Here is a 24,927-nt window from a genome sequence, read left to right as displayed (position 1 = left end):
AATAAATCCCAACCAAGCTGCGAACTGAACATATTCTCTTCTGAAAAATAAGAGAACGTGAATACTTGGAGCAGATGCAGCAGTACACGTCAATGTTCTCTTATTCGGAACAGTTGGACTTATGGGACATGCTGTCTTAAATGTAAGAAAAGCCCTGTCTCAATTTTCCTCAGTGTTTTCGCTGCCAAGGAAAGTCGTAAACTTAAAAGTTTAAAGTCTGACTACATGAGGAGTAATGAAGCAGAACCACGCAAAAAGCCAGCTATGTAAAATGGTGTTTTAGCTTGTCTTAATGTGATTGGATGCTTTCTGCATTGGAGGGTTAGGTTACTCAGTGTCACATCATTATGTCAGCTGCATGTATCGGCTCTGAGGTGGGAAGCAGGAAGTTGCAAAACATTAAACAGAAATATTATGGTGGTGAACATAGTAATATGACACCCGTTAAACATCAGCATATTAGCACAGTAACGTCATTCTATTATGCTTATTTTGATTTTCACTCAACAGGTTCTGAGGACAGCCAGCACCTAATTGCAAATACTGGCCGTTCATGGAGAGCTCTGTTCAGTATTGTAATTTTAGTATTGTTTTTATGAGCATGTTAGCATGTTGACATTTTTTTTTCCAAAGCACAACTGTGTCTGAATACAGCCTCACACCTGTCATGATGTAGCTGTAGACTCATTGCTGCATGATATTTATACAAAGTATTGATCTGCAGAAATGATTCAGGATGTGCTTCGGTGCCACTTGCTTTCCTTATCCATGTAGGGTAAGAGGAGCACTTCCTCTCCTCCCACCACTGGCAGTGGGTGAGTGTGGGATGCATTCCAATTAGCATATGACGTCATCTCGTGACTTCTGGTGACATCTCAAGCTGCTGGCAGTCTTTTCAAAGCTTTTGGTTTTCAGCTGGAGAGACAGAAATGCGTTGGAGTGGGAATGCATTGTGTGTGTGTGTGTGTGTCCTCATGTCTCTATGACTTAAGGGCAGCAGTCTTGCTATTACCGTGTTAAAGTCAGGAGTCTGAGTCATCAGCGCAGTCTGTGTCCTCTCTTTCTGCCTGTGTCTCTCGTTCTCTTCCTTCGTCTCTGCTGTTGTTTGGACCAACATATTTTATGTCTGTCTATAATTTACCAACTCATTCCTCTCCTCTTTTCCAAGAAGGGAAGAAGCCCTGCAAGTGGTAAATATTAAAGAGGATGTGTGTGAGTGTATTTATGTGGATGCCTGACAGCGAAGAGATTAGATTTCCTTTATATTGGTTATTAATAAAACAGACCCTTAGGTTCTCGCTCTCTCACACACACACAGACACAAACACACACATACATTATAAAGGAAAAATTAGTCAGCAACAGTCTGCCTTGTCGCTTATCTTTATCACAACTTCTCGAATGAGTTTTGAAAAGAGCTTTGCCTTCCTGAGCAAATTTTCTCCTCACTTTGCTCAGACAAATCCTCAAAGCTAAAAATCCTGAACTTATTGCATTTTCAAGCTTCACCAAAGACAACAGAACAGCTGGTGTTGTGTTTTTTGAAGTTGTCTCACCTTAGTTGTTTGCATGCTGCAAAAATGGCATCGATCAAACAGGTTGTGAAAGTGAAGATATATAAAATCTAAATTTGCTGATGTGATGCAGTCAGATGGCATTGGCACTACGTGCAGTTTTATCTGTGTGGGAATCATGACTGAGACACAAACAAACTCCATATGTATATCTAATGTCATAAACTGGTGACAAATAAAGTCATTTAATATTATTATTAGAAATAGAGTATAGGGACTATACAACAGTGCAGATGACCATCACAGTGTTTGCCTCAATTAAACTGATGGATCATAATGAATGAATGAATAAGGATAGAAACACTGTGAAATTGTCAAAAATTAGAGCAGATGATATTTAGCTGGGTGCACTCAGCCCTCATTATTGAATAGAAAGGTAGCAATTATAACATCATAAATCTTATTTTGCACAGGAAATTTATGACCACCCAAACTGACTTTGTGTATGTTTAACTAATTAAACTAATTATAATGTCAAAGATGAGTTGCTCCCTTTGCTATTTGTCTATAAATAGCAGCTAACAGTTTTGGTTTATTACCTGCAGCACCATAAAGCTTAGATCTGCTGACAGCAAAAACATCATGGCAAGGCAGCAAACATACAAAATAACACTTAAAATATGTCAAACTGTGTGATCACTTGATGTTGCCCTTCTTATAACACACATTGTCTGGGAGAAGGCCTGCAGAGTTTTAACAGTAGCACACTCACTCACTCGCGATAACTGAGCTTCTATAGGAATGTTCTATTAAGTTCTTCCATTGCTGATTATCTTGGTCTTTGAAGGCGTACTTGTCATCTTGATCGTTATTTCATTAAGTCATCATTTCATCTGTGATGCCTGAGTATTGACCAAACTAGTGAGCGAGCATCAAACAGGGAGACAAAAGTTGAAGGAAGGGAGAAAAACAAAGAGAAATATGGGTTAGAAGTGGGAGGCGTGACTGAAGTTTTAAATTGAGACAGACAGGAGAGATGAAAAAGGAAGAGGGAGGATGAACATTGTGGGACAAGGTAACTTGACAGAGTGAAAGAGCAACAGCGATTTTGGAGATGAGAGCCTAAAGCAAGAAAAAGTGAGAGGAGGTGTTAAGAAGACGAGTTAAACGGCAGCAGCATATGACACAGAAATTTCATCAGGGCCCCTCCAGGGCATCTTATGTGACAAATGTTGTGTTAAGGAGCAGGGAGAGCGAGCATATGGTGGCATGTAATATTGATGGAGCACGAGTGCCCGTCTCTTGGTGTTGCATGATAGCCCTGCAGTGATTTTTATGGTTTTCAATGCATCGTTGCTCTTCCATCTCTGGTTGGTTTAGCTCATTAAAGATTTACCTAAACCTATCTTTTACCTCAAAGTAAAAGATGGAAAAAGTACAGTACAGAGTACAGACAGTGCAAAAAGAGAAAAGAAGTGTGTGTGCATGTGTGTGTGTGCATGTGCGTGTGCGTATGAGTAGGGAGGGTTGGCTGAAAGTGGTAGTGAATGGAAACAAAAGGGAGCTGGATGGATGGGTTAGGGTGCTAAGATCAAATGAAAAAATAAAGGCAAATAGCTCAGATGAATCAAAGGCTGAAAAAGTAAAAGGCATGGAGAGAAACAGAAAGAGGGAAGTGACAGTTTTGTTCATCCAGTGCTTTAACACACCCTTCACAGGTCAAGGGTCAAGCTCCCGGAGTGTGTGCATGTGGGTGTTTGTGTATGCAAATTGCTGTGTTTGCTCCAATAGGCATTGTGTCTGAATGGGTCTTTGTCAGGGTCAGTTGACTCAGTATAGCTAAACAGACAGACGGGGGTGGGACTGTCTGTGAGTTTGGGTGAAAACTACGGTTTAAAAGGTATACATCTATCAAAACATGAAAAAGAAAATGCTGCTTTGTAGCACTGGAATCCTGGTGACAAACTCTGTTTTTCAGCTTCAAAGCTTTGCAGAGTTGCTCATTGAACATGCATTGATTCTGCTGCCTGTTCTGCCTTCATCACCCTCCTGGGATTACTGAGCTTTAATCCAGTGACTCACACAGATGGAGTGAAAGCTCCTCATTGTGACTCTGTCTCCTACTACACTGATTTAGACTCAGATAAACCAACAAAAGTCTTTAATTGCAGCAATTATGGACTCAGAAGTTGGAGCATTAGACATACCTTTCTGCGAGGGCGGTGAGGTGGGCAGCACGGTGGCGAGGGGTCCTCTCTGTGTTCAGTCCTCTTCCTAGCCTGGCTGTCCTTTTTTAGTGTTCGAACATAGGAGATTCTCCTTTTAATGCTCCTGTCCTGCTCCTCTGCTTCTGCAGAGATCTGTTTGGGTCTACTTTGCTGGCCCCAGTTCTGACTAGACCGGGTGGGACGTCCCATTGCCAGGGCTGCAGGTGCTCCCTGCCATTCTGTCTCCAGGTAAACATGTATGCACACGCACACAGCAGTGAGCAGTATGCCCAAACGTAGCAGCAATCCCCAGGTGAGTCGTTCTCTGCCCATGTCCATCCGCCTTTTTGTCTTCTCTGTTTGCTCACACTCACCTCAGTCCATCTACTCAACTGTTGGTTTACTCTTTGCTTTGTCTATCCCATTTTCTCCTTCTCTTCTCTTCTCTTCTCTTCTCTTCTCTTCTCTTCTCTTCTCTTCTCTTCTCTTCTCTTCTCTCATTCCTTTCAGTGCAAAGTCCACCATCAGACCAAGAGTCTAAAGTTAATGAACCACGAACATGTCAAGAACACCTCTGCTCATAAACCAACACACGTGTGTGCCTGCATCTTAACCCAAATGATTCAGTGCAGGCTAGTGTGTGTCATGAGGCTCCGCAAAGAGTTTCAAAAGTAGGATGTGTGCCGCCCTCCTTGAAAACTTTGACAACTCCCTCCTCACACTCTCAAGTTCCCCAACCACACACGCCTCTTTAATTTGCTTTCTTTTTCTTTCTATCAGCCTCACATCACACACACACACACACATATACACTCCCCTCTTTTGCTCTCCTCCCTCCCTTTGACTGTCTCTCCCTCCCCACAGATTCTCGGGTTACTCTGTAACTCTAGATATGGGCAGGGTCTGTGTTACGGGCCCGTGCAGGTCCCTCTCAGCATCTGAGAACATGTCGACTCTCTCACTGAGTGGAACAGCTCAGCCTGGAGTTGCAGAATGGATGATATCGTTCACATTCATCCTGACAAGTTGCTGAAACTGTGTTTTATTTTCCTTGGCAATAACTGTCAAGAAATTAATTTGCCAGCCAGCTCTGGCCTCATAGTCTTCTCAAATAACATCATTAACTCAATCACTGATTTCCCTCCAAAGGCCACTAAATCTGCCGTTATTGATATTTTAGACTGAAAGAGGACAATGTAATTTATCAGGCCTGTCAAAGTGATTATTATTATTTATTTGTTTAATTTTGTTTTTGTATTGAGAAAAGCTCTGCTCACAAGACTTTCACTTGGAAGGAAATTAGGATTTGCTTGGCATCAGAGAGCATCCTGACATAGCTAAATAAATGCAGGATAATGATAAGGCTGCCTTCTCTCTGCTGTTTAGAATCAATGACAAACTTTTGTGTGTAGAAAGTAGCTCTCCACTGCCCCCTTTGGCGTAAAAATAATACTTCACCTTCCTCTCTATTAATGTGTGTATATGCATTGGATTTTGATGTAAAAATCCCTTTTTTCAGTTTCAAATCGTTTGGGTTTCAATATACAACAAGCAGTAGAATATTTGTGCATTTGTGAATCTAACATTTGGTAGGAGAGAGACACAGTCACACTCACTCCCTGCCAGATTATCGAAGTTGCCATATGCTTTGTGTTTTTGCTTTCTGTCCTCCGTAACCTTTAATCTGCCTTCTCTAATGTGTCATGTGTCTGATTTGATGTTTTTCTGCCTGCTCCCTTGGAATTTTGTCTTTAAAAATTGCTTCCCTTATTCTCCAGCCAGTCACCGACTGTCACCATGTTTTGTTTTGTTTTTTTATCCTTCTGCCAGAAGTATTTAGTTGTACAGTAACATAGGCTTCAGAAGGCTTAGAAATACTCTAATTTAGTTAAAACTAGTTTAGCACTGAAAGGTAGAGTGGATGGATGCCAGAGATGTAAATGATCTCTACTGCCATCAAGTGGTCAGTATTGAAGTTTCATATGGAGCAGATTACAACAGCGTGAGTCTATGAGGTAATGTAGGTCAGACTGCAGTTTAACTGGTACTGGAAGTAATGAGAGAATCCAGAAAGAATGAATCCTGACTTCAGATAAGCAGATCATTGATGTATGGTCAGGTTTTGTGTGTTTTTCCACGTGTGTGTATGTGCGGTACACTGTGTGCAGGGTGTGTGCATTCAGAGAAATGCAACTTTTATCAATGGGTCCAAAAAAATTAGTACAGTGGTTTGTCAGACGCACGTTGTGTATCATTGTCAAAGAGAAACTGCATTTCTATTGTGGCTTTTTCAGACTGAATACAGGAGAGTTTTTCTTTCTGTTGATGGTATTTCACATATTGTAATGATTTGTCAGGATTTGGCCATAATCCACTGACACATGGAATGCATTTGTGTCTCACTGCTGCTTTCCATACTCCTCTCCTCCCACCAAAATAAGATCCAGAGGGCACGGGTCACGCAAATTTAACCCACTGGTTATTCCCTACTTAGCAGTGCCCAGAAGTCAGTGCAAAGGTCAAAATGAGGTCAAGCAGACAACCTGACAGATAACATTTAAAGCATTGCGCCACTTTGTTTGATTCTGACGCCAAAAAAAACATTAAAAAAAATCTTTACTGTGATGCAGATTCTGTGCAAAAAAACAGAACATTTGAGGCTAAGGATGAAAAAGTAAATTCAGTCTGGTGGGAATAAGAACTGGAGGGCAGAGCGACAATACAATGAACACCCAAACTACAGGCAGAACAGTGTAAACTCAGCATTTGCTCACACAATGACTGTACACAGTGCAATTGTGAAAAAAAAAAAGGACAGAAGACGAGGTTTAGAGATTAGAAAATTCCTTTTTATGTTTAGGCTTTAAAGATAAAGAGTGCTTGCAGGTGGGATTTACTTGACGCTATCTTTTAAACAAACAGCAGGTCGTGCGATATGAGCTGTGGTGTACATGGGTCTCACAACAGACCAAGTAAAACTAGATTAAACTGGATTGAAACAGGTTAATCTGGATGGAAATAGGTTAATCAGTAAAATACAGGCCCTTTTCTCGGGACAACCAATCTTTTTTGGGTGGGAAGCACCCAGTTGTGACAGAAGCAGGTGAACATCAGTGTGTGTGTTTGCTTTTAGCAGGGGCCCAAAATAACCAGAGCACACACACAAAGTTCACCAAGCATGATTTTAAAAAAAGAACAACAAACACTTTTTTCCCTGCCTTTGCAATCCGATCACGCACCAAAATTTTAAAAACACCAGGTCACACATACAGTAAGTCATAATGATTCAGTAGCTCCAGTAACTCCAGGCTGAGTACATAAATCTCAGGCCATAAACCAAAAGTTCTCACACATTTCTTTTTGGCCCACCTTCAACAAACAATTGAGCAAAGCACAACACTTACAAAAGCAACAGTTCACCTCTCGACAGGAGTAAGTACGGCTTATCCTCGGCGATACATAATGCAAAGTTTTATCACAATCCTCTCAATACCTTTGAAAACAAGTAAGGAGGCAGACAGCAAACAAAAGCTGACAGGTCAGCCTGAGGAAAGAGAAAGAAGTTAAATTCAGCACAAAACACAGCCCTTCAAAACAAACTCCAGAGGTCACGAACGCACTGGCAGCAGTAAGTATTGGATTTAATTTATGGGAAAGAGCTTATAAGCTATATAAATACATCTGCAAAAAAACAAATATATTTTTAATTTGTAGTCTCTAACACCACTGTCTAGCATACATGTGGATCTGATTTATAGCAACAATATCTGCCTGTGCCTTAAATCAATATATTTTTAATTTCAATTTTATATTATATTTGGCATGCAAAATTAAATGGAACAGAAAAGGCTGATGATCTTCTGAGTTGTGCTGGTTTATGGTAGTCTCATTATCATTTAAGCACCCAGAATTCTGCCACACTTAATACCTTAATGTGAAATGAAAATTTGTTTACTTCAAACGTTCGTGCTGTTTAGAACTTGTCAGTCAGCAGTCAGAAGTACCTGCTCCAGCAATACCTCCTGTTTGACTGTTTCCCATCAGAGCAAGTGGAGCAGATGGTGAGTCAGTGCGATGGCAAAAGCAAACACTCATAGTTTGTAGCTGTAGTCCTGCTGAATCCAGCCGAGGCAAGGTACGATATGTCAATACAGCCACATCTACTGCACATATTAATTATTTATCAAAGGCTCCAATGGGAACACTTGCACAAGCTGTCTTGGGGCTCAATGAGATTTTGTGTCAGGAATTAGCTACTGATGACCCCCCCTCAGGGGTCATCAGTAGTCCATTTGTGGCTCAAACGTGAACACAAATACGCACATATTCTTATGGATTCAAATGCACACTGACTCTCACACAAAGGTGAGGCTTGTACTTCATGTTCTGGCTAAACCTGTGCAGCAACAGAACCAGAAACAGCCCCCATTTCATTTCAAGTTTCTGCATTTTGAGTACAGATTCATCGATTAATTGATCGGTTTTAGAGGAAATTAATTGACAAATGTTAAATATTTCATCATTCACGTTTTTCAAAGGTGAGAAATTGCTACTTTTCTTGTTGTAATTTATAGCTAACTCAATCTTTTTGGACTCTCGGTTGGACAAAAAAAGCTATTTGTAGTTGTCAGTTTAGGATCTTTTGTACTTTTTTCTGACGTTTACAATTATTCGGTTCAAAATAATGGGCAGAAATACTGACAACAGAGAAGTGAATTATACACACATATGCTGGTGTAAAGTTATAGGAAAAGTAAGTGATTCAGAGTCCCAGATTTATTTGGATGCCCTGCTTTCAAGAAGAAACTTAAAGCACATTCACATTGTTCATGGTTCATACCTCATTGCAGTTGCAGCCCTGGTTTAGGGTGAGAGAAAGAGATTAAAAATGACCTTGTGATGATTATGAACTCAGCAGCTCATTACCGCTGGCTTAAGTTGTAAACGCCAAGCATATTCACAGCAGCTGTTTGTTTCGCTGGCTTTTCAAGAGGCTGATCTTGACAGTGGGTTAAAACCTCAGAAGAAATAAGGTGTCACGGTGTCAGAGACCCAGTGCAACACTTGTGGATGTTACGCAAGCAAAGGCCAAAACATTTACAGCAGATTTGATACGCTAGCACAACAGACTGATGTCTACATCACTGTATGCAAGGTGAGAGTTCATCCACAGAAATTTGAGGGGGGGGGGGCTCGTCGTATTCAATCATGATAGCCAGGCTGTGACAAAACACTTAACATGATTGCTTCATTGTATGAAAATGAATGTGTGATGTAATCAAGAGCACCTTTATAGTGACTGTAAGGCCAAAATAATCCAATTCTCAAAAGTCCATTTTATTCAAAGTGAAATGATGTATTCAAAAGAGACTACAGCAAACAGAAACTGAGGCAGAGGAGCACAGCTGTACAGGCTGTTTCTTGTTCATAGCGATCTTTCTGAGTGACGTCCCTTAACGTCATCATCACCAGGCAAAGCGACTTTTTCCCTCCTCCCAGCTGATTTACAGATGGACCACTCGTTAGTGTGTTTGTGTTATGTGAGTGTGTGTGTGTGTGTGTGAATGAGAGAGTGTGTGCGCCCGTCCTCCCCTCACTCCGCTCCGTTAGAGCCGCACTTTATCACTTGGTGTTGAAGCGCTCAGGAGCCGCTATCCGCCGCCGGGGGGTGGGATAGAAAACACCGAGACCCGCAGCCTCAGGAAAAACAGAAAACAATGACTGTAGAGAGGATATTCGACGTCCTTGGACATTTCAAAAGGTTTGTGCTCCTCTTCTACCTCAGACTTACTTGCCGTCTATTTGCTTTGCTCCTCCGTTGATGAGTTCGGGTTGTGTTTTGGGTAGTAACTCCTCAACGTCTGAAGTTTTCTGGTTTTGATACACGTTGGTGTAAGTGCTGTTTGTTTTTGAAAACAAACACTGAAGACACCAAGAAGGTTCATGATGTTTACATGGTGCTTTTGGATAGGCTACGTTAACACATCTCAGTGCTTTACAGAGGCGTCAGTCTTCAGGATGAGGAACTTTTGTATATTTTTGGAAAAACAAAAAACAAAGTTTTTTGACAAAACACAAGTCAAAATAATTTTTGTTTGTCCTTTTGTATAACAATATATCATTTCTCGCAGCTCTTCTTTTTCACAAGGACAATTGAAATTCATTGACTTTGTTTCAAGACCATATAAGTTATACAGTAGCTATGTAAAGGTCAAGGGTGAGATATTATAATAATTTAACTTGTCAAATTTTTCCTTTTTGCAGCTGTCTGTTAAATGAATGCTGCCAAGTCACTCAGCTCCTCTTCAGCTCTGGAGTCAGCAGATTTTTATTACACTTATGCACTCCACTTTCTCTCCAGGTATCAGGCATGTCTGTACTTTGCGGCAGTCTTCCAGGCTGTAGCCTGTGGGATCCACTACCTGGCATCTGTCTTCTTAGTGGAGACGCCAAACTTTGTGTGCAGCGTGCCCAGCAACATCACTGATGTCCTGTATGGCAACCTGACGGGATCCAGTCTGGAAGACATCCTGCCGGTCTTCGGCTTGGGGACCGGGCCCTTGGTGGTGAGGACGGCCGAAGGAGAGCAGTGGGAGCTGAGCCGGTGCCGCAGCGCCCTGCGCATCAACCCATCGGGCTTTGCGTATGATTTTGATGGCAACAAAACAGTGAGAGCCTGCAATGGGAGCTTTGTTTATGACCACACTGAAGTTCACCAAAGCATAGTGACAGACTGGGACCTGGTGTGTGAGAGAGAGTGGCTGGCCAAGCTGTGCCAGCCCACCTTCATGCTGGGGGTGCTGATCGGAGCGCTGGTGTTTGGGGACCTTGCTGACAGGTAAGCGCAAGCTGCAGGACGTGGAAGTGAGTTCTTACAGGATCAAGTAGTACAGACTGTGGTTTATAGAACTTGCCTCTATAATTTTCAGGGCACATTAATGCACCTCTGCCTCAGCATTTATCAGGCTACTGTTCCCTGTCATGCTCAGCGGTTGATGTGTGAGCACAGGAGTGTACACCCACATAGGTCTCATAAGGATGGGCTTGGGGGAAGGGAGAGATGAGAGTGACGGTCAGGCAGGAGAAGTGGATGTCTGTCGTGGGTGGTGGGACTGAGGGATGAAAGGGATGAAGAAGACATGAGGGTGGCAGGAAAACGATAGGTGTCTGGACACACTTTGTGCAGACTGGGTGACCTGGCCAAGCAGCAGCGAGCTGTTCAGCCAAGACTGAAGTGGTCTTGAGTCTAAATAAAGTCAGAGCAGAGGGTACCCTTCGTTTGATGTCTGTCCAACCTTTTTTATAAAATATATCTTACTAACAGAGTTAAGATAGAGAGTAGACGGTGAGGATTGAGTGCTGATGGTTATTATCCAGCATGACTGATGGTTACTTTTATGGGCGGGACATTGTCCAGGTCATAGTTCCTTTGACTCATATTGTGAGGTTAATTTTTGCTTGTTAGTAGCTGTGAGTTGCAGTGAGCAGGCAAAGGGATTGTGGAGCATCTCTTTCATGTTTAGGGCAAAGTGCAATCCAGTGTGTATTTTTTTACTCTAAACAAAAAAGATGAGAATGTTGGCATTAAGACGTTAGCTTAGCAGGATGCGTGGAAGATCGTTGCAAACATCATAGTTAACATTTTAAAGCAGACAGAACCTCACTGGATTAAACAACATGTACTTGATTTATGTGCAATATAGACAACAGTAGATGCCATGCAATGCCTGCATCATTGCGTTGGTCTAATGATACCATTAGACCTGTCTGAACACAACCGTGACAATTCGGTGACCTTTTATTTAATATGCTACTTACTTTAATACATAAACCCAGTTACTTTATGTCTTTTACATCACTCTTGTTCACTCTGTTTCACCCTCTCCCTCTCTTTCTTTCTCTTCCCTAATGGATGTCTCTCTGCTCCAGAGCTGGTCGTGTGAGGATTATGATGTTCACCAGCCTCTGTCAATTTGGGCTTGGGCTGTCTGTAGCGTTTTCTGGAAACTACTATTTCTTTGTGGTGCTCCGTTTCCTCCTGGCCATGGTGAGTTTGGTGTGTGTATGTATTGTGTGTGGTTGCTTATCTATATCCCTGCATGATCTGTTTGGTGCATTTGGGGAAATGACAAATGAAGTAATGTGGAATGAAGTCATAGCAGTGACAGCATACCATAAAAGAAATTATGCAGATGCTGAGCTTCACTGTGATAATGAATTTCCACTACAGTTCCTAAGACCTCTAAATCAACTGACAAACCACTGATGTGAAATTTCCAACTTTCACACTAATGTCATTCAGTTTGGAAAAGGTCTCTCTATGTACTTTAAGTGTGTTTATACTACATTTCTGCCCTGTTCTGTACTGGGAGTAAGTTGTTATCTTTAGGTTGGGTTAAGTGAAAACTCTTATTTGCACTTAACCCAACCTAAAAGCAACTGTCTTATTCTGTAGTATACCAATCATTTTCATATAAAACAAGAGAATGCAAAACATTAGCAGTAATTTAGGCATAGCTGCTCACATTTTTTTAAAAACCAAGGAAAAAGTCAATATATAGGGATGCTATGCTCATGTCAAACATGGATTTCTGTGTAAATCACATTTACATTTGCATGTGGGTTCTTGTTTCTTGCTGTGAACTCAGTACCTAAAATGCAAACACTGGATTAAATCTCACAAGTTAAATCACTTGATGTCAAAGGTCAGTCGGTCTGAAATTTGCAGACCACTCTGTAAATGACAAGAAATTGATGGGATAAACAGTAGTGGAGCAGGTAAAGTAATGGAGTACCTTTATTGGGTCTCTGTATGCTGATGCACATTTGTTTTTGTGTGCACTGCAACACATAACAAAATTGGCATAAAATAACATGTTTACGAGGTAAAGGTGAAGGGGAGTTGTTGGGGTTACAAGACCACATGGCAGTCAGCCCCTACAGTCTGTCCTCTGTTTCACTCCTCTCAGTCTTCTACCATCCCCCCCAGTGCTCCTCAGCTACAGCTGTTGTTTTTCACCTAGAATTAGACTCTCAGATAGGTTACACTCATAACGGCACAGCCACTCATAGCACAGTGCAGATTCAGCTAAGAAAAACTGTGTTTGAAATGATGAAAGCACACCTTGTTTCTTAAAATGAAGATTTGAATCCATAAGTGAAAAAATTTACCTTTTTTTTTAACTTCAATATACTCAGCAGTTTTGCAGCTGCAGTCTGACTTGGTCTGGTATTAGCAGAAGCTTTATCAGACTGGCTGTGTAACTGTTTGGAGTTTTTATGATTTACTTATATTTGTCCTACTCTTACATTTAGTGTTTGGCTTTATCCCATAGTTGCTTCTTGTGACCATTGCATTACATTTTTGGAGTTTTGGATTTTTTCTTTCCTCTCTTTTCTCTCCTTATCCATCCTTCAGTCCTTCTTGTCTTCACTGACTTTTCTTTACCTTCTCCAGGTGTCCAGTGGCTACCTTGTAGTGGTGTTTGTCTATGTCACAGAGTTCACCGGCATCAAGGTACGCACGTGGACCTCTATGCATGTGCACGCTGCCTTTGCTGTTGGCATCATGGTGGTGGCCCTGACTGGTTACCTGGTGCGGGTCTGGTGGATCTACCAGATCATTCTCTCCGTATGCACCTCACCCTTCCTGTTCTTCTGCTGGAAGTTCCCCGAGACGCCCTTTTACTTGATGGCCAAGGGCCATTACAAGGAGGCTCAGACCCTGCTGGACAGGATAGCTAGCTTCAATGGCATTGGTTATACACTGAAGGTGGAGGAGCTTCTGCAGCCAGAGGAAAGAGAGAATGGCATAGCTCTGCTGGAGGAGGCAAAGGATCGACCATCGCAGTCAGATAAGAAGCTGTCCATCCTGGACCTGTTTGGTAGCTGGAGGATGGCTGGCCGCACGTGCACAGTGTGGGCCATCTGGTTCATCGGAAGCCTGGGCTACTACGTCTTCTCTTTAGGCTCGGTCAACCTGGGAGGAAACCAGTACATTAACCTCTTCCTAGCTGGTAAGTGATTGACAGGTGTATGTGAATGTACATGAAAAAAGCAGGAAAATAGCTGAATAGGTAAAACTTGTACTTCTGGTTAGTTTACATTTAATAGAAATAAATAGAAAAATAAAAACCTGGTCAGTTCAGTTTACATCAGAGAAGAAATGTACATGGACAGCAGACAAAAACTTACATTCTCTAAGCTTTATACAATGTATAATCTATAATGGTGTGTCAAACCCCTTCTATTATCATGGCATCAGTCAATCAGAAACAACTACAAGGTCAATATCTTCCTCTTACCGCCAGACAGTCTGCTTAGGTTAATATGCAGAGCGTGGAGGACAGTGAGGCCCTTCCAGATTGACAAACCTTGTCAATGCACAAATTAGACATTGATTCATGTCCATAAATTTCTTCCACAGTTACGGTAATAACATTGCAAAACTATACACCAACCTGCTTCTTAGTACATCCAATTCTAGGTATATTTGTTTGTAGATGGCGTAAGCAGCCGTCGACAGCTCAGGGTTGTAAATGCAGAGGGTGGTTTGTGTAGTTTTTGTGTCTCTTAGTGAGGCTGAAGATTTTTTTCAGGAAGGCTGTGACGATTTAATAACAGATCTCTGCCAATGTAAACAAATAGACGTCTCTGATAGTCCAGCCCTGTTTACCGAGTGAAGTCGGGCACAGTTTAAAACTGTCAGCTTTAACGGCAGTGGGAGATTTTCTGTTCTCTGGTTTGGCTTTGTTTACTCTGTTACTCTGGTTATGTAGCTGGTCAAATTAGCCTGTGCACAATTAGGGAAAACTACAGCCTTCCAGCAACAAGCTTAACAGTTTTCATGTGTTTCTATTAAAGTAAATAAGGTTTGTACTGCAATTTTTTTTTTTTGTTAAACAAATTAAAAACCGATGTATTGCTCATGAAATGCTGTTCCCAGTAAACTTTAAAAATATTATTTCTCACAAACATAATAAATACTTGGTACAAGTAACTTCTGGGAGTTACATTTGATTGATTTGGCAGGTGATATGCAGTATTCTGCATGTGCATTAAATGTACTTTTCTGCCTGTCCTTTATTTTTATGTGTACACACACAGGAGCAGTGGGCCATTCACACCCTCGTTCATTTTATTTGGAGACATACAGTCGAGCACATTTGTGAGGCCAAGCTTCACCAACATTTCAGATGCCACTTAGGTCCCTGATAGTGTCTCATGTCAGTGATAACCTCAGACTGAGAGCTGCTGCAATTGGCTGTTTCCAGGCGCAGTGGAACTCCCCTCCTATCTGATTGGCTGTTTTGCAATGGACCGGATTGGCAGGAAGAAGACTTGTGCCCCTGCTCTGCTTCTGGCTGGTGTCGCTTGTACGCTCATCATTGTGGTACCGGCTGTATGTATTCAGTGTGTGTGCTTATGTGTCAATGTGTATTTGTTTAAGAAAAAAGAAATTTAAGTGTCTGTATTTAGTGTAAGTTTGAGGTACTTCTCATGCCACCTGATACTTCTAATATACTACGTCTCAGAGCTTCGTAGCCCCTCAGTCAAATTTACAGAAGGTTAACTGGTAATTACTTTGATAATCATTTAGCATTCTTTTCTCTTTTTTTATCTTTAATCATTTTGAGTTTTGATTATTGGTTAAATTATTGGTTTGTCACTTTAGCTCTGCCTCAGCTCACTACAAATAAAGTGTAAAGTCCTGCTTTTATATTAATAAGTAGTAATAATCTAGATGTAATAACAGTGAACAGTCACAGCGGTCATTTTTAAAGACTTTTTGGGGGGAATTATTTGCCTTTATTGGACAGTGACACATGAAGAGGCAAACAGGAAATGGTCATGACCATTTGAGCTTCCGCCACAGGTTGTAGCTACTGAGCTACCAAAGTACACCATGGGGCCATTTTTCTACTACTTTATCTTTCTCTTCCAGTGCTTTGAGTACACTTTCATGCTTATCTTTAAATACTTTTACTTAACTGACATCTTCAGTGCAGGACTTTTAAATGAAATGGAGTACTGTTACAGTGTGGTGTTAGTATGTTTACCTTTTTAGGTAAAGGATACTTCTGAGTACTTCCTCCACCACTGTCTTTTCATGTTAGCGCTTAAATGTTACACCGTGATTTCTAACATTAAACTGTGACAGTGATGCTGCTGTCAACAACATGTGAGTGTTAGTTTTTGGGAGTCAGGGGCAAGCCAGGAACAGGAACAGCTAACTGTAATACAGGGCTATTTTTAAAGTATTTTCTGTATAGGTACTGTCTGGACTGTTAGCTCTTGAATTTCTTGCCCCGTGCCATTGGACCACTGTCTTGAGATCTGATATACGACTCATGCAGTTCTCAGCTCTGACCCAAATTAGCACTACTGCTTATGGTTAGTTTGGCAAACACCTGGTACGTAATGTCCAGTTCAGCATGACCTTTGGCACTGTAAACCATTGTGGGCAGAGCTGTCAACAAACCTGAGGAGACGACAACCACAGAGCTGTCTGTCTAGCTTTCCTAAATAGAATACACAATTTCATTTCTAAGAGACAGGACCGTCAAGCAATTGACACTCACATTCTTATGTTATCCAATTAGACGCAGTAAGGTCCGGCCAGTTTAGAGTTCTTCAGTATTATGAGAAAGATAGCTTAGCTTCGCTTCACTTCCTTCCCTCTTCGTTGCTCCACACTCCTGATGGTTACTTTGTAAATGCAGGAAAGTAATTTTGTACACTCCCTTGACCATTGGTGTGCAGGTTTTGGGGGTTTTGGGGGGGGGGGTATGGGCAGTTACAAGACAAGGAAATGAATGCTTCCTCACTGATAAGCTGCTGACCAATCTAATCCTCAGTAAGAGAGCAAATGGGCATATTTCCCAGAATGCTGACCTGTTCCTTAAGGGATAGAATTTTTTGAGCATCCCTGCTACCATCTCATAATCATCTTGGAGGTTTTGTCAACATGGAAAGAAAAAACATCCTTGTCTTTCTTTTCTCATGGAAAATTTAGTGGCGCCATTTCCACCTCCACTTTTCTCTTAAAGTGCCTGCCCCAATGGTAGCTCTCTGTATATTCTGACGTTGTTTGACTTTTGAATTTACTGTTTAGAGCATCTAGTAGTTAAGCACTGTTATGCATGTTTCCCCTCAGCTTCTTACGCTGTCAGTTTTCAGTGTTTGTCTTTGAATAGATTCTGTGCACCCTTCTGTAGGTCTTTGTACAATGTTTCTATCCATACTCCTGTCCACACAAGGTTTTTTCGTAGTTTTCGGCAATTTTCGGATGTCTCAGAAAGTACTGGGAACAGTCTCTCTATTTATCATGGCTACTCCTAGTGCTCTTGCTTTTGAATAGTAGGCTTGTCTACACAACTACATTATACTGTATTAATGAGGGCTTTCCAGTAATAGCTCCCTCTATCTCTCTCTCTCTCTCTCGCTCTATCTCTCGCTCAAGCTTGAACATTTATACTTATTTAATTTTTACATTTTTCATTTTCATTTCATGTTCGAATATAACCACCAAAGCTTTACACACTGTTAACACACTAGTAAATTCCAGGAAATTTTTTTTGGACTGTTGAATTCAATCCAGCAGTACAAAAATAGCTTGTCTGCATCACAGCTCACTTTCTAAGAACGGTTTTCACCTGCACACAGTGCTAAATCACTGTCAAGCTGCAAGTGCCTTTCCAGGGTATGAGAGGTCATGCAGGACTTCATTCTAACTGTGCTGTTCACACACATTTAATATACACATAGACAAAATCCATATCAATTATTGTATGAACTGTTTATCTACACACAAGTAAAAAAATAACATTTTCTTCAATGAGTGACAGTTATGCCTTAAGTTGATTAGATTACTTCAAATCAAATCAAGTCAGTATAAACCTCCACGGAGGGTCAGTGCTGCTGATTAAAGCTTGCTTATTAGTGGAGTTAGCGGCTTGATAAAAAGGCCAAATGTCAAAGGTCAAGTCTTTGTAGTTTTGTGTGTGATGAAATCAGCTGCATCGTTTACAGGGTAAAGTCTGTTGCACTGATGCTCAGGTTCGGCCTTACAGAACTTGTACCCCCTCTTCTATGTTTTCCACAGGACATTGAGGCACTGGCCATCGCCCTCAGTATGATAGGGAAGTTTGCCATTGCCGTTGCCTTCGGTCTCATCTACCTGTACACCTGTGAGCTATACCCAACGACCATCAGGTCAGAACAAACAGCACTGAAACAGCTCCTGAAAACATGGAATATCTGGACTACAATTTGTCTATTTGTCTTTTCAGAGATGTTTTGTGTAAAAAAGTGTTTTGATTTATCAGTGAGTTCAACCCATAGAATCTCAAATATTCTTCATAGTTCAAAGTATTTCTGTCAAAATATCGCAGTCTTGAGCAATGAGGTCTTTTTATGTCAAAAAGATTTGACAGTGAACAGAAAAATCAAGAAACATGAACAGTAAAGACAGCTTTCTATATGTGATATGATACACTTTATGATCATGAATTATCGTTGATTTTATATTGGTGGTGGCTGTCCTTATGTCTGCACCTTGACATCTCTGAAGTGTGTCTTCTCTTTTGACCATGTGTATAATCTTCTCCAGGTCTCTGGCAGTGGGTAGTGGCAGTATGATGTGCCGTGTTGGCAGTGTGATGGCCCCCTTCTGTGTGTATCTGGCTGAGGTCTGGGCCTACCTGCCTCAGGTACATGTCATCACTTTGTCCATTTTGTAATCTTTGAACTTCATTCCCATTTCTCAGTTGATTTATAAATGCATCCTGGCAACAAAACAAATTTTAACAAATCAATTTTTCCTTTATTGATCACAACCCCCGTGTAGCTCATTGTGGGAATCCTGGCATTCGTCATTGGAGTGCTGACCTTGTTGTTGCCCGAGACCCTGGGCAAACCACTAACAACCACCTTGGAAGAGGCTGAAGCCCTGGGACGCAAGCCTAGCAAGAAGAACTCAGCTCTGGGCAATAAAGATGCTGAGGACGGGTTGGAGATGAATCAACATGAAGCCAAGGCATGAGTTGTAACCTGCTGGAAAACCAGACACACAGATGCATGGGGAGAAGCTTCGGAAAGAAAAATAAATAAAAACTGAAATGGTGACATGATTGATGTATTGGATTGTTGGAAGAGGATGAAAGAGAAAAATAACAAGCTTTTTTTCAGAACTTGTTGAAATGACACATTTGTTGACATTTTGCTCTGCAAAGCAACAAACCTTTTAGTACTTTTAAGTACTGAAGAGAGCTGGGAGACAGACAAACCCTCCTGCACGCATACAGCACTCAACACACAACACTAAATGTAACAAGACTGAGTGCAAGTAAGACAGTCCATGAATTCAATGATGGAGAAAATCATGTGCTATGTGTGTGCATGTGTATTATGTGTGTCCAGTTTCTGACAACTTCAGTCATAATTTTGAAGTTGTGCCCCCACTGTGTCTATTAATTATGTTAACTTTGATCACCAAAGTGCTTTCTGAAATCTAAGAGCATCGTGAGATACTAAACCTCCAAAGTCCAAGAAACACCAACAGTTAGGTGTTACAAATAAGCCAACAAATTAGCCATATTATGTTCTAAGGGAGCACACCAGAAATGTCAGTAAGAACACATTTATGTACAGCAAACTGTGTGTGTACAACTAAGAAAGTTTACAGCAGACAATGGAAAATGATTGCAGATCTTAGAAATTAACTTTATGAACTTGTTAAACCAAAACTGCAAAATAAGGTCAGGTCATAAAGTGGAATCATCCTTAATAAAAAAAAAAAAAAAAAAAAAAAAAAGAAGTGAGTGTATGAGTGATACAACAGTGACTTTCTGCGTTGTGTTTTAGTTACCTCTGTGAAACAGCAATCATGAATGCAGATCGTGGCTGTGCTTCTGTTTGGAGAACATATAGTATTAAAGTACACAGATGTAATGCTATTCTACACATGAAAACAGTGGAACGCTGAATAACAAGGAAGTGCCTTGTTTTTAAAATCATCTTTTTGTTATTTTAAATATAAAACAAAACTCAGGGCATCCACTTTCAGTTAACGCTGTAAAATAATCCTAACTATACCTTCTACTTTTACACTCAGACAGTTTAAGATGCCAGTGCTTAGCTTTAACTTTGTTGTCTGATGCGCATTGTGTGTGTGTGCGTGTGTGTTGATAAGTACAGTATTTGGTGTCTTATGTTTTCTACATGCATATTCTGTGTCTGCAATCTCTATGCTGGACATAATGAAGAAACTGTACTAAGATTAATACTGCCTTATACTGTATATTTTCAAGAGTCAAGATATGATCTCCACACATTTGGACCAAAGGCAGGAATGAAGCGCAATAGTGTGGAGATGTATTCACCTGCTTTGTGATACTGAAGTATACTTCTAGCATGTTTTTGTTTGTTTCATATCGAATCACAGCGAGGTGCTTTAATCTGAGGGAGATCATACAGGCTTTACAATCAGCTGTCTAACAGGGATGACATTTGATCAGCAGGCAATGAAGTTCAGTATTTAATTCTGAACAATTTTACAGTCAACAGAAAGCTTTTTGTATTAATTGTTTCCTTGTTAGTATTATTTTTATTTCATTATGGAAAAATAAATAAAATGAAGTTGCTGTCATCCTCATTAGTGTAAATTCTGTCTGGTTTTTATCTACCCTAACCACTGATAAATGAGCACCTTTGCACATTAAAAGCGCCAGCCCTCTTCCTCTTTATCTGTCTGCCAAACTGAAGGCTTCAGCTTGGTGCTGTTAAGGTAGGGAATCTATTTTTGTCTTACAGGGAATATATTGGAGGTCTGGGAGCAGCCCACCAACGCTAACAGCTTCCTATTCGCCAATGGAGAGGAGCTTACTCTGCACCACCCAGCACATAAACAAACACTCTGCGATCTGGGGAGCTGAAAACTGCATTTGTTGCATGACCAGTGAATGAGTGTTTGTGTGGTAAAGTTAAAGTTCACTTCACTTGAACCTTATTAGCCAAGCTGCTAATGTGATACTGATCCCTCATGCAGAGTGCAGTTATTACTGGACACCATAGCATGAAGATCAAATTCCTTGTCGTGTGTTTGTGTTCCTGTAGTCAATTCAGCTGTAAACCTGGAGAATTAGGGAACTTTTTGGACTTCTTCAGAGTGCAGTGTGAGGGTTAGGACTTGGTTTTAGTGATGAGGGCTAGAGGTGGAGATAGATTATAGAAGTCTTTCCACTGGAATGAAGGGGAAGGTTGGAACAGGCTAAAACTCAATGGAAAATTATGGACCAGAGATGTCCTTTACTTACACACACACACAGTTAATTTATTTTTCAGTTGCCCTGAACTACCAGTATTATGACCCTATTAAATTACCATCAAGGGTTTCAGGGGCTGTTTAAGAACTACAAACACAGAGTTTCAGTATCAACATAATGTTAACAGATTACTACTAACTCCAAACCGTGCATTTATTTACTCAAGCAAAAATGGAAAGAGGGCACCATGTGCTGGTCACGGCTGGGAGTTACATCAAACTGAACGTGGCTGAACCTGAAGTGTTGTGTGTAAATCGACTGTGAATGGTTTTCGCTTAAAAGAATGAAATGTGGAACCATTACGGTCTAGGATTATTTGTGATCCTAACTGCTGAGTTTGCGTTAAAATTTTTCTTTCACACAGAAGCTCCTTCCTCTAATTTGCCCGTAACTTCTCTTCTAATTCTCTGTAAGTCAGTACCAGAATGACTGTAACGGTTGCAAGCGTTTACATTAATATTTTGTGTGAAAGATGTTATTTGGGAGTTAATATTTATTTTATTTGGATATTTTGTATACTTACTTGAGTTTCTAAATGAGAACTTTTATTTTGAAAAATGGACCTTTGTATGTGTACATGTGACACATGTGAAAACAACGTTAGATGGACTCTAGCCTGGCGTGGATTCAGCCGCGGAAGAGATGCTCTCGTCAAGTTTTGAGCAAGGACGTTTATTCACAAGTGTAATGCTGTAAAAGAACAAAACTGAAAATATCAAGCCTAATTTTCTCTCACTGTGCACGCAGACAACGAGGTTTTTAGTTTTTGAGGATTTGCTGAAGAATAAACCCGTCAAAGAAAACAACTTTGCGTCTTCGTCCTTTGAGAGGGAGTTACAATGACTTTGTTGGAGATGTACCGTATTCTCCGGACTATAAACCGCTACTTTTTTCCCACGCCTTGAACTCTGCGGCTATTCTAAGATATTTACGGGCTAACGGCCCGGTGATGCGAAGAGGAAGACGCTAGTTTTAAGCGTAGCTTTTAACAGTCATTTTGCGTGTCATGCACATACCGTCATCATGGAAAACACTCGAAGAAATGCATGTGATGCAGCTTTTAAGTTAAAAACAATCGAACTGGCTGTCCAAGAAGGAAATAGAGCTGCGGCACGTAAGCTTGGCGTAAATGAATCAATGGTGAGACGTTGCAGACGTTGGCAGCGTGAAGAACTGACGCAATGCGAAAAGACGTCAAAAGTTTTCAGAGGTAATAAAAACAAAACGTATGTCATGTTACAATGTGGACACACATTGTACGGCCTATATATGTACAAATATTATTATAATTATTTAATTTGGTGGGTTCGGCTTATACTCAGGTGCGTTCTATAGTCCGGAAAATACGGTATATATGTTTACTTCACATGTCATGCATGTTGTTGTTTTCACACGGATTAGGTAACAGCGGCCCAAATAACAAGTTTCTAAGTGATCGATTGCCGGGAACTGCAGGACTGAAGCAACAACACCATGGAAACAGGTTTAGCTGAAACTGTATCAAGCATGTATACTGTACACTATTAAACGACAGGACTGAGATCAAATGCAAATAGAGAAGGAAGACGTGTTCCTTGTTTTTTCATATCACAGGATGCACAGTGTTGTCCTGACTGGGGCAGGGAAGGTAATTTCACAGCTGGGCAGCCAGAAGGAAGATGAGTCAAGTATGGTGGAGTGATGGACGTTCTGCTGCAGGGAAAGGAGCACTACATATGGTGGTAAGACGACAGTGGTGGCGTGGACCACGGTCTGGAAGCTGCTCTGTTAGTGGCCGCCTAACAACCTTAGACGCATAGCAGCATGGGATTCATTAGGCAGGTTGAGGGTCAGTGAGGCTGCAGCAACTGTGACAGACTGCAACACACTCCTTAATACACATTCTTCACAAAAACCAAGTAAAGCAGAGACAATAGCTGCAATAGCGAGAGGACATTTATTTTGAAGCCTGTAAAATGATGGATTGCATTAGTTGTTGTTAATCAGTTTTCAGCTGTTGATATAAACCCACTGTAACACCCTCAAAACGCCAAAAAATAGTTTCAAAGCTACCAGAAACCAAAATACCAAAATATAAATGATTAAGTTATCAAACATTTTCCTTCTTTCCTGAGAATCTCATCTGGAATGCAAATGAATACAAAATAATAAATTAAACTGGCAAAACAGAGAAGGCAACACAAACCAGGACAATGAAAACGTAAAAACAACGAATTGTGGAGTAAAATTCATAGGTAACAGTTACATGTTAGCTTATGGTTACTGTTCTCTGGATGGTTTTTTAAAAAGGTGTTGGAAAAATGTACTCTGACAAGCTGCTGAAGAATTAATTAGCTGGGACTGGTAACATTTCACACCATCTTCACCTACATGATAGTACTTTGAGGGGGAGAAACAAACCATTAAACAGTAACATGATCCCATTTGCAATTAAAGGCAAATCAATATCCAGTTTTTAGACCAAATCCCCCATTTTGCTGCAGATTTTCAGAAAAAGTGCACTATATTCATACAGGTTTGTTATGCATTGCAGTAGAAATGTTGGTATTTGGCAAACTCAATCTTTTAAACTTTGGATTAAAACAAATAGCGCTCCATGAAGTCTGACTCTAAATCCAGCCTATATTCTTAACATGTAAACTGTTCCAAAATAATAAATCTATGCTAAAATACACTGCTGGTTTGGTCAAACTCAATCATTCATGCACACATAGTTGGAATTCTCTGAATTCATAATTGAGTGCTTACCGTTTAACCCTCATTTATACCTATTAATATCTTAAAAATTAATCAAAATCTTAGAAACCAACACCATCCCAACAAACTTAACTATATCACAAGTCCACCAGTTGTGCACAGATGTCCCTGTCAGTTACTGGAACGCTTAGCGAGGTTTGGCACTTACAACAGTCCTAAACAACTATCATACAAAAATGGGGTTTTGGTACTTTTTTTGCTTGTGGATACCATTTCCCATTCCAGCTTTAAGGACATTAACCTTTTCGTTAAGCATGACCCTCTTTCTTGTCTTTCAAATCCTCTCCTACAATAAACACTCCAGTGACCACCATTTAGAATATTTCCCAAGACATTTAGCTAACCACATCTTGCGCTAATCTCTCCTGGAGATTCCACAATGATGGATTATTTTTACATAAACGAACCCAAAAACAAGCTCAAATTAAAACAAAGCTTGAGTCACGCATATTGTTTTTAACATTATTTCCCGTTGCCCTTGATTAATTTTTAAACAGAGCACTTTGTCCTTCCAATTACTAATCCCCTATAGTCCTCAGTGCTAAACTTGTCGTGATAGGAGTCTATTGCAGACGGAAAAGAGAGCCCACATACCCATGAGCGTCAAGATCCGCACACCCCTAAATGCACCTCACTTTTCTTAGGAATGCCGAAAGACGGAGAACGATCCCCTTTGCCCTCAGGCTGCCTCCAGCTATCTCCAGCCAATTCTAGCCAACCAGCTTTTGTTTCGGCTGCATCCGCTGTTCAAACAATTTTTAAGACTGGACCAGCCAGCTGTTGGCATCTTCCAGGTCTGTGTCAAGCTCCTCGTCTTCACCCAGAGGCTCTGGGGTTCGGTGGGCCAGCTCTTGGAGGAAAGCAGGTGAGTAGGCAGTGGGTTGGGAGACAGACTTAAGGCCAATTTTTTTCTTCATGAGGTGGAACTGGTCACGGATGAAGTTGTAGAACTCATACTCGTAGTGCATGCGTTGGTACAGCACCTGCAAGGCCTCCAGAGTGGGTGTCTGTTTACGTACTGTGCCGGTCATGTTCCCCATCTTTCTGTAGCCTGCAGAAAGATCAAGATCAAGTCAGCTTGACAGGAATCCAATCAAAGACTCGGACTGGAATATAAACCATTTT

The 24,927-nt window shown here is 40.9% G+C and overlaps 3 protein-coding genes across 4 annotated transcripts in view; 1 reads left to right on the top strand and 2 right to left on the bottom strand.

Annotated features, from left to right (window-relative positions):
• Positions 1 to 4,479, bottom strand: part of mettl24 (methyltransferase like 24) — a 30,563-nt gene extending 26,084 nt beyond the window's left edge. Inside the window, exon 1 of the mRNA XM_046373898.1 lies at positions 3,722 to 4,479. Coding sequence (XP_046229854.1) covers positions 3,722 to 4,060 — 339 coding nt within the window. The 5' untranslated portion in view covers positions 4,061 to 4,479. The remainder of the gene's footprint in view (positions 1 to 3,721) is intronic.
• A 4,465-nt stretch (positions 4,480 to 8,944) lies between these two features.
• Positions 8,945 to 19,757, top strand: slc22a16 (solute carrier family 22 member 16). Its single transcript, XM_046373897.1, has 8 exons — positions 8,945 to 9,482; positions 10,083 to 10,559; positions 11,651 to 11,768; positions 13,179 to 13,737; positions 14,995 to 15,122; positions 17,826 to 17,935; positions 18,333 to 18,432; positions 18,570 to 19,757. The coding sequence occupies exons 1-8, from the start codon at positions 9,439 to 9,441 to the stop codon at positions 18,762 to 18,764; spliced, it is 1,731 nt and encodes a 576-aa protein (XP_046229853.1). The 5' UTR covers positions 8,945 to 9,438; the 3' UTR covers positions 18,765 to 19,757.
• Positions 19,758 to 22,962: 3,205 nt separating this feature from the next.
• The window catches only part of usta (uronyl 2-sulfotransferase a), a 47,676-nt gene continuing 45,711 nt past the window's right edge, over positions 22,963 to 24,927 (bottom strand). For both annotated transcript variants that reach the window (XM_046372539.1, XM_046372540.1), the window contains one exon: positions 22,963 to 24,853. In XM_046372539.1, the coding sequence (XP_046228495.1) occupies positions 24,561 to 24,853 (293 nt within the window). In that variant the 3' untranslated portion in view covers positions 22,963 to 24,560. The remainder of the gene's footprint in view (positions 24,854 to 24,927) is intronic.

This window comes from Scatophagus argus, chromosome 19 (assembly GCF_020382885.2).
Source record: "Scatophagus argus isolate fScaArg1 chromosome 19, fScaArg1.pri, whole genome shotgun sequence".
NCBI lineage: Eukaryota > Metazoa > Chordata > Actinopteri > Scatophagidae > Scatophagus > Scatophagus argus.
This window is presented reverse-complemented; position numbering and strand designations above follow the sequence as displayed.